Consider the following 9,903-nt stretch of genomic DNA (forward strand, 5'->3'; position numbering starts at 1 on the left):
GGGGGGGGGGGGGGGCTGGGGATCCGGGGACTTGGGCTCAACACCACCTGTCCCCTGTGTCTGAGTGACAGGCCATCTGAGCACCGAGCCGCGAGTCCCACGCTCTGCACAGACGGGGTAAGGAGTGACCGCCCTCCCCGGGGCTGGCTTGGAGAGCTTCCTGAGATCCTTAAAGTCATCTGCGGACCTGGGGCCTTCTGAAGAGGGGCCTGTCCCCACCCGTGTCCCCGTGTCCCCGTGTCCCCGAGGGAGGAAAAAAATCTAATGATTAACCGAGGTCTCCTCTGTCCCAGGAAGCAGTTCCTCCAAAGCCCGGGTGGCCTCCTTAGGGCCCGTGGGGATGTCACGCCTCGTCGGTCATTAACCTCTGTGTTTGGCTCTGTCCCCGCCCGCGAGCGGACCTCTGGCAGAGGTTCTAGAAGCTTCGTGCCTGGGGCCTCCAAAGGCCAAACCCATGAACCAGGAATGATTAATGACGTCCCCACTTGCTGACCCAGCTGAGTCCATCAGCCAAGACGGGACACGGATTTTGCTTTTAGTGTCCCAAGTGTCCTCCTCCTGTCTTTCCCGCTAATCCGGGTCCCCTGTCTGCCGAAGCCTCTGCTGTGTTCCGTTTCTTAATTTTGGGGACCCCGAGATTGAACTCGGGGTCACTCAGCCACGGAGCCCGGTCCCCAGCCCTGTTTTGTGTTTTATTTAGAGACAGGGTCTCCCTGAGCGGCTTAGGGCCTCGCGGTGGCTGAGGCTGGCCTCCACTTTGCGATCCTCCTGCCTGAGCCTCCCCAGCCCCCCTGGGAGGACAGGCACGTTCAGCCGCACCCTGCTCAGACCCTGGGGGGGGGCTGAAACCAACTGGAAATATCCCCTGAAGGCCGCCAATCAGGTCCCCACCCCAGGGGACAGTACCACCCCGGTGGCCACGTACCTGACTATCCAGTCCCAGCAAGAGAAGCATAATAAAGAAAAGAATGGACCAAAAGGTGGGGAGCGGCATCATGGTGACAGCTTTGGGGTACGCAATGAAGGCCAAGCCAGGACCTACGAGAGAGAGAGAAAACGGGGAGGGGGGGACACAAGGAAGGGGACACGTCAGTGACCAGGCCGCTCGGCACCCCGGGCCTCACCGCCAAGACTCTCGGATCTGAGGTGGGCCACCCAAACCCAAGACACGGGGAGGACCCCGCCGCCTCTCCCTGGCCACCTGGGCTGGAAAGTCCTGGTGGTCTGACCACTAGAGGCCTCCTGGTTTGCAGAAGGAAGGTCTCTACACCTCTCTGTGCACTCCCCCGAGGCGCGCTGGGCCACCCAGGGCCCAGCCCCATGGGGACAGGCCCCTCAGGCCCGGGAGACAGATGGCCACATTCAGATGCCCAGCACTTCCTGTCTGTATCTCCCCCCAGGACCTCGGAGGGTCACCCCAGGGGCATCTGTCCAGATGCTCTGAGGCAGAGACCATGTCCCCCCCCCACACACATAAATAAAGAGCTCTCAGTTTCAAATGAGTGGATTTGGCTGCAGGGGGTGGGCACAGGAGTGTGGTCAGCTCCCCGGTCAGCGTGTTGCTGGAATTATTCTGGAAATAGAAAGGTCTCCTCCTCCTGCCTCTGAAAGGGGGCAAGGAGTGGTTTTTAAAGCAGACATTATGCACCCGATGAATACTTTGAGGATGGGAGGGCCAGGTGCGGGGCACACGACAGTCATCCCCCGGGAGGCTGAGGCAGGAGGATCTCCAGTTCCAAGCCAGCCTCAGCCAAAGCGAGGCCCTGAGCCACTCAGGGAGACCCTGTCTCTGAATAAAATGCAAAATAGGGCTGGGGACGGGGCTCAGTGGTCGAGGGCCCCTGGGTTCAATGCCTGGTACCAAAGAAAGTCCCCACTGCAGTGTTAACCACCCCAAAGGTGGCAGAGGAGGGCGGGTCTCTTCAGAAGGAGGAGTCTACTCAGCCAGAGAAACCAGACCCAAATAATGGCTTTGGCCTTGAGCAGTGGTTGCTTAGGGTGACCCTAAGTGGCCTAAGGGGCTCCTTTCAAGCCCAAAGGCTACTTGAATGGACCAGAGTGTGGACGGCTGAGAACTGGATTCAGAAAAAAAATAGGCTTCCCGCCCAGGACAAGTTTGGAATCGAGGTCAGGGTTAAAATAGGGCATCTGCAGCCGGGTCCATCAAGGAGGCCAGAGGAGGGGAGCACCATGGTCCCCCCTAATGCCACAGCAGTGGTCCTGACTGGTTCACATCAAGAGTGAGGAGTTGGGCCGGGGACAGTGGCGCACGCCTGCAATCCCAGTGGCTCGGGAGGCTGAGGCAGGAGGATCTCAAATTGGAGGCCAGCCTCAGCCACTTAGCAACTCAGTGAGACCCGTGTCACTAAATAAAATATAAAAAAGGGCTGGGGAGGGGACTCCGTGATGAGGCACCCCTGGATCCAATCCCTGGTACCAAAAAAAAAAAAAAAAAGAGGAATTTGGTCAAGTCAACCGTGAGAAGATGTAAAATGGGACTCCCTCCCCAGCCTCCTGCCAGGGCCTCCCAAAAGGTGCTCAATTTTTCTCTGTGTCTGGATTTTAATTCTGCTTTTCTCAAGCCAGGCTCTGGGAGAGGGTCCCCAAGTCTTTCTCTCAGAGCTGATGGTGAACTTGGGGGGCAGGGAAGTCCCCTCCCAAGCCAGGCTGTGTCCCCGCCCAGCGCTCCCATCTGGCTACTTAATTATCTCATCTAAATACACTTTGGCTCAATATGGTGCTCATTAAAAGCTCATTAGAGAAATAATCGCTCTAGAGGTTACCGGCGGCTCCTGGCCATCCCCACGGGGAATGAATGACAAGATGTTTGAAGTGGACACAGTGGAGAGTTCGGAAACGGCTCAGGTTGCCCAGAGACGGGTATGCAAAAGCGCCCGACTGTCCACAGAGAAAGTTCTGGATCAGACACTTCTCTGTGACTTCCACCACACCAAGATCCAGGCCCTGCCCTGGGCCATGTCCAGTCCACCCACAGGACTTTGCAGAAGTCCCCACCATCTATGGGCAAAGCGGGGGGAACGGGGTTCCCTGGGTCCCCCTCAACACTCCCAAATAATGGCCATGGAAATTTCTAGAATCATTTTGGGTGGCCTTGGTCTGTCTCTGGGGACTGTCTCTGAAGGTCTGATTTAGAAGGAGGGAAAGAGAGGCATGTAGGGGGCCGGGAGCTGGATTTTCCAGGTGGTTCTGCAGCTTTGGGAGGGGACGGGGGTGTCCCAAGGATGAGACCTGGTAGGGGACAGGGGACAGGGGACAGGGGACGCCAGGAGGTCGGAGGAGCCCAGGCAAATGCTCACACCTGAAAGGCCAGAGATTGTCACAGGTGTCCCAGGCCCCGATGGGGACGCAGAAGAGGGACACGGTGTGTGGGGGGGGGTTTATCCAGTAGGTGGAGCCTGGGGGTATGGAGGGACAGGGTGAGGGGGGCCAGGAGACCCCTGTTCTGGCTCTCACCCCCCCCCAGAGTGACCGCTGGCCTCCACCTCGGATGTTCAATGCCAAAGTGCCCCCTGGGGCCCCAGATCGGGACACCGCCTTGCATTTCAAATGCATGAGGTTGGAGGAGGTCAAGGTCAAGGGCAAGGTCAAGAGAACAGCCTGCCCCTGGTCTGCCCCTGTATGCTCCAAAGGGACCTTAGCCCAGGACCCTCACCTGGGTCCAGGCGACCCCAGGGCGGTTGTGAGAGACATCAGGAAGTCAGGTGGGGGTCTCAGCGGTGACAACCCCCCCACCCTTCCAGACCAGGGACAAGGACCCTCCTGAGGGACCCTGGCAGGACCGAGAAGGGCCCAAGAAGCCAGGAAAAGAAGAGTTTGGGGACCTCGGGAGCCTTATCATGTAAAGCCACTGTCGTCTGAAAGTCTCAAGCCCGGGACATCAGCAGCTGTGACCACGTCCTGGAACCCAGGTCCCTAGAGACTGGGCTTGAGGGTCTACAGTTGGGGCCACGGAAGAGCCCACCATTGCCAGGCGACATGACAGGGTTCCAGGTCCCCCAGGTCCCCGACCCAACAGACGGCTCAGGGTTCGGACACGGAGCACGCATCGTCTGTGACTCCACGTGTCCCCAGGAGGCGGGGGACACTGCGCTTCCCACCTTCCCACGGCCTGGGAGGGGCGCCTTCCACTCCCTCTGGCCCCGCCCTGACGGCCCCCCGGGGATTTGATTGACGGATTGACCCGGGAGGGAGCGCATGCGCACTGAGAGCAAAGGGCCAAACACCGACACCCAGGAGGGGGGGGAAGGTGGCGATGCCATGATGCCATGGCGACGGGGTGGTTTCTGTCCCTGAAACCGGGAATGGGCTGCAAAAGGGCGGACACACCACGTCGCAGTCCCCAATGTCACCGCCTCCCCATCGCATTCCTGCCGCCGCCCCCCTCGGGCCAGTTGCAGTGACAATTTTGATTTTCCAAGGCCACTCCTGGGCTCTGTGACAATCCGTGGGGGGACTTCTTGGTTGGGGGGGGGAGGTCTATTTTGGAAATCAGGCTCATTCCCCCCCCCATCCCCCCTGGGGGGGGGTCTGGCTTCATGCCTGCAGTACTCGGCTTAAACACTAGGTGGCAGTGCCCACCACCACTGCCACCAAGGCTACCGTACCTGACTCAGCCACATCAGCAATGTCCACCCCTTGCTCTTGTGCCATGAAGCCCAGGATGGAAAAAATTGCGAAGCCAGACACAAAACTGGTACCACTGTTCAGGCATCCCAGCAGCATACAGTCCCTAAGTTACACATATGTCAGGGAGCAAGTTAATTCACGACACATGGAAGCCAAGCTTCCTACTCGTTTTTTTTTTTTTTCTTTCTTTTCTTTTAAACATCATCATTTCTAGGGTCCACCAGGCCCGCCGGCGCGACACTTGCCTGTACGAGTTGTACTTGTACTTGTTGTAGCTCCCCAGGGAGGTCATCGCCCCCAGGCAGATGGCATAGGAGAAGAAGATTTGGGTCCCAGCGTCGATCCACACCTTGGAAGGGTGACAGGAGGTGGCAGGGAAAGAGAGAGAGAGAAGGGGCTGTCAGTCATCGGTGGCCTGGAGGAGAAGGGGCAGGTGCCTGGCCTCCAGGTGATGAGCCTCAGAGGGGACTTTGAGGTATACAGATGAGCTGGGGGGTGGGGAGGCTGAGGCAGGAGGATTGAAAGTTGGAGGCCGGCCTCAGCCTTTTAAGCAACTTAAGCAAGACGGGTCCCCAAATAAAAATAAATAATTTTTAAAAAGGGCCGAGTGGTCAAGTGTTTCCATCCCCAGGAGCAAATAATAATAATGATAAAGAACAGGTCAGTGTCGGAGGCGTGGTTAACCCACGGTCCCCGCGGCTCCCACGATGACGGTGATCGTTAATGGACCACAGGCAAAGCCATTTTCCAGAACCTTCAACAAGCACCTCCTTCTCACTGTCCTTGGAACCTGGCCAACTCCCCGCCTCCCTCCCAGAGCTTAGGAGAAGAGACCTGACCCCCAGTAAGGTGACCAGAGAGCTGAGCTCTGGGGACAAAAGGTCGACCACTGAGCCCACAAGCCTCCTCCTCCCTGAGGTCCCGAGGCTGGGCACCCCGGGGGGTGGCTCTCAGGATCTGCCCCTCGACCTCCCAGGAAGCCATTAACTCTGAGGTTTGTGGTCACCCAGGGTGGCCTGCAGCAGCCCCAGCCCTGGGGCAGAAGCCCAGTCCCCCCCACCCCCAGGGCCAGCACTGCTAAGATCTGTCCCTTTCCTGGCCCAGTGCCCAAGGCAGACTCTAGAACTGGCCTCCTGCGGGGGGGGGGGTCCTGGGCAGGATCAGAGAGGCCCCAGGCAATGCACCCTGTGCACAGCGCCCCAGAGGCGGTGGGGGACACCCGTCCAGAGGTCAGCCCCCCGCCCCAGAGCCCTGGAGAAAAGACCCTAACCCCGGGCAGGAGGAAGGGGACAGCCTGTCGGCCCTGCGTTACCTGCGGATCCTCCAGGCGGGTTATGTCAGGGTACAGGTAGAACTTGATGCCCTCCCCGGCACCGGGCAGGGTCAGCCCGCGGACCAGCAGCACCAATAGCATGGCGAAGGGGAAGGTCGCGGTGAAGTAGACAACCTGCGAGGGGGGACCACAGGGCCGTGAGCATCCCGCACCGTCCTCCCCTCTCCAAGAGGAAGGAAGAAAACAGGAAAGCAGAGACTTCTACTAGAGCCAGGCTGTGCAATCTCACGTGCTGTGTGACCTTGGACGAGTTGCTTAACTCCTCTGAACCTGTCGCTTCAACTAAAACCTAAGCATTATACGATTATTATTCTGGTCTAAGTCCAGAATATGGTGGGGGACAACGGAGAGCACAAATTCCTCTCTGTCACACACAGAGGGAGAATTCGAGCCGGGCACGGTGGTGGTACATGCCTGTCATCCCAGCAGCTGGGGAGGCTGAGGCAGGAGGATCGGGAGTTGGAGGCCAGCCTCCACAACTTGTCTCTCAATTAAAAAAATTTAAAAAAGGGGCTGGGGACGGGGCTCCGTGGTGAGGCCCCCCCTGGGTTCAGTCCCCAGGGCCAACTCTGCCACCGGCTCCCTGAATCTCTTTCTTCTTCCAAGGCCTCAGGACCCATCCCCCTCCCCCTGACCTTTATTTCTTTTCTTTGAGGCTAAAAATCCTCATAACTTTCCAAGAACGGAGGGGGAGGGCGGGCCAGGAAGCCCCAGAAGAGTCAAGAAAGTCAGCCCGTCTGTCCCTCCCTTCCTGTAGACAGACGGTCAGGAGCCCCTGGCCAGCTCCCACCTCTGGGGGGCCCCTGGGTGGGCCACACCCCAGTGGGTGAACAATAGCCGCAGACAGCAGCTCCGCGGGGTCCCCCCCGGGGGCTCCCACTTCAAAGCGGCCGCGGGCTGTGCCCAGAGCCAGTGTCGTGGGGGGCCATTTCCCTTGTTGGGGGGATTTCACTTATTTCACGGTTTGTACCTATTAACTCATTTAACTCCCAAAGCAGGTTTGGCAAGAGCTGGGGACCTTGCTACCTGCATCTTCTAGATGAGAAAGATGGGAACAGAGAGATGAGGTCACCCTCATGGGGTCCTGAGTCAGCAGGTGTCAGAGGTGGGGTCTTTCTTTGGGTCTCAGTAAATGGTGGAGGCTGGCCTCCAAACTCCCGGTCCTCCTGCCTCAGCCTTCCGAGACGATGGAATTCCAGACATGAGCCACTGTGCCCAGCGTTGGAGGTGGTGGGATTTGACTTAGGTCAAAGACTTCCAGGGTCTCTGCATCTTTGGGGGGGTGGGGTGTGGTTGCTATTCACCCCCAAAACCCGGCGTGGCCACACGGCTTAGGTGCCTGCAAAGACAGCCTCCCTTGTTTTGCAGATTTTGCTCCAAGGATGAGCCCCTGAGAGTGTCTCTCAATATTTCCGTGACTCCCCCGGGGATCCTCGAGGGAGAAGCTGGTGCCAGACGCCACCCGCGGGGGCCTCTGGCGGTGGCCCGGCAGGACGCGTGGCAGGACGCGGTACTTTTCCGCTCTGCCTGGTGAAACTCCCTGGTGCCCCTGAGAGCCCTTGGCCCCACAGCCCTGGGGACTTAGAGGGACGGCTTTTCCCTGTTCCCCGGCAGGGACATGCCCAGCTTGAACCCTATTTATTGGCCACTGACAAGCTGTGTGACTTTGGGCAAGTATATTAACCTCTCTGGACCCTCCGATTCCTCATTGATAAAAATGGGGCTACTAACGCCCTGCACATCGTGAGGATTAACCCAGCTAAGGAGGTCCACGTGTGCTTTGGGGCATCCGTGACAACAATCACTAGCTGTTGAATGACGTAGGCCACGGCCTCTTCTGGGGTATCTCAGACCCTTGGAGTCGTGAGAATCATAAGAATAGAAATGGCCAGCCGGGCGCCGGTGGTGGCTCACACCTGTCATCTCAGTGGCTGGGGAGGCTGAGGCAGGAGGATCAAAAGTTGGAGGCCAGCCTCAGCCAAAGTGAGGCCCTGAGCAACTCAGGGAGGCCCTGTCTCTAAATAAAATGCAAAACTGGGCTGGGGAGGGGGCTCAGGGGTCAAGGGCCCCTGATTTCAATCCCTGGTGACCCCCCAACCCCCCAAAAAAACAGAAAGTAAGTAAGTGACTTGAGCTGAGGCCTGAGCCTCCCGGGTCTGGGTCTCTCCTGCCATCTACCTCCCCGTCCCTTCCCCAGGGACCCGGTCACCGTGAAGGCAGGCTTGGCCAGGAAGAGACCCATCGGCTGCCTGTGGGCCCAGCCCCCAGGGCAGTGACCATGACTTGGTCTCTGGCCAGGGCTGGGAGCCATGGCCGGCCGGCCGGCGGGCGGGCGGGCGTCCTCTGGGCCACTGAGCTCCAGGAAGTCCCCAGAGCTGTTTGTCTTGGCTGCTCTGGGCTGACCCAGGCCCTGCCATTGTTCTGGGAACCGCGCCCACCCCCAGAGGAGGCCAAGGCTGAGGGTGGGGTGGGGGGAGACCTCGGGTAAGTCACGTCTCCGCACGGCCACGGCTGTGACCTGGCACCCACTGGTTTGGCGTCCATTCTACTCTGCGTGTTGCCCTTTGTCTCACGTGTCTGGTGGACGCCAGCCTCCTCCATCGGCCTGGACGGGACCTACCACAGGGCCTTTGCACAGGCTAGTCCTGTCTCCCTGGGAATTTTCCCCTTTGATCTCCAAGTCACCTCCTTGTTGAACCTTGCCTCGGGAGGCCGAGGCAGGAGGATCACAAGGTGGAGGCCAGCCTCGGCCATTTAGCGAGGCCCTGAGCCACTCAATGAGACCGTGTGTCTAAATAAAATATAAAAAGGACTGGGGACAGGGGCTCAGGGGTTGAGCAGCCCTGGGTTCCATCCCTGGTACCAAAAGGAAAGACAGAGAGAGAAATAGGTCTGCAAAAGACTCTTATCAGAGGCTTGGTCCCCAGCCTGGGGCACTACCCTTAGAAGTAGGGCCTAGTGGGAGATGGCAGGTCACTGGGCGTGTGCTCTTGGGGACACTAGGAACCCCGGCTCTTCCTCTCTGACTCTCTGCTCCCCGGCTGCCGTGAGGTATCTGGCCTCCTCCACCACCCCCACCGTGACGTGCCTCGCCACCAGCCCCAGTCACCACCACCTGGAAATTCTGAGCCAAGTTGGACCTCTCCTCCTTTACGTTGGGGGGGAGCACAGGAACCCAGGGCTTCTCGGACCAAACCGTGCATTTGCATCCAAATCCGGGGTGACACTGCAGGGTGGCCCCTGACCCTGTAGGTCTGGGGCAGGTCCCCAGCCCTCCATCTCCTCTGAACTCCTGGGGACCCCTGATGCTGCCAGTCAGGTCAAAAGCGTCTCAATCTGTCCACCAAGAGCTGGTTATGGGGAACAGAGCTGTTGCAGGGCGCCGTGGCCCACGCCTGTCATCCCTGCACCTTGGGAGGCCGAGGCAGGAGGATCGTGAGCTCAAAGCCAGCCTCAGCAACTCAGCAAGTCCCTAAGCAACTCAGCGAGACCCTGTCTCTAAATTTAAAAATTAAAAAGGGGGTGGGGCTGGGGGCTCAGTGGTGAAGCGTCCCTGGGTTCAATCCCTGGTAACAAGAAATAAAAATAAAACTAAAATAACACAGTTGTCAGAGAGGCTTTTTCTCTGTTCCCAGCTAATATTACTTACAGCTCTGATATTAATGAACTGCTAACACCTGCATCTATGGCCAACACCTGCATCTACAGGTAACATCTGCATCTACCTCCAACACCTGCGTCTACAGGTGACATCTGCATCTACAGCCAACACCTGCGTCTACAGGTGACATCTGCATCTACCTCCAACACCTGCATCTACAGGTAACATCTGCATCTACAGGTGACATCTGCATCTACCTCCAACACCTGCGTCTACAGGTGACATCTGCATCTACAGCCAACACCTGCATCTACAGGTAACA

At 58.5% G+C, this 9,903-nt stretch overlaps 1 protein-coding gene across 1 annotated transcript in view; it reads right to left on the reverse strand.

The window, feature by feature from the left end:
• Slc6a6 (solute carrier family 6 member 6) overlaps positions 1 to 9,903 on the reverse strand; it is a 53,543-nt gene that overhangs the window by 12,243 nt on the left and 31,397 nt on the right. Inside the window, exons 7-10 of the mRNA XM_015495100.2 lie at positions 5,960 to 6,181; positions 4,893 to 4,996; positions 4,626 to 4,750; positions 926 to 1,038 (exon numbers count right to left, since the gene is read on the reverse strand). Coding sequence (XP_015350586.1) covers positions 926 to 1,038; positions 4,626 to 4,750; positions 4,893 to 4,996; positions 5,960 to 6,181 — 564 coding nt within the window. The remainder of the gene's footprint in view (positions 1 to 925; positions 1,039 to 4,625; positions 4,751 to 4,892; positions 4,997 to 5,959; positions 6,182 to 9,903) is intronic.

This window comes from Marmota marmota, unplaced genomic scaffold (assembly GCF_001458135.2).
Source record: "Marmota marmota marmota unplaced genomic scaffold, marMar, whole genome shotgun sequence".
NCBI lineage: Eukaryota > Metazoa > Chordata > Mammalia > Rodentia > Sciuridae > Marmota > Marmota marmota.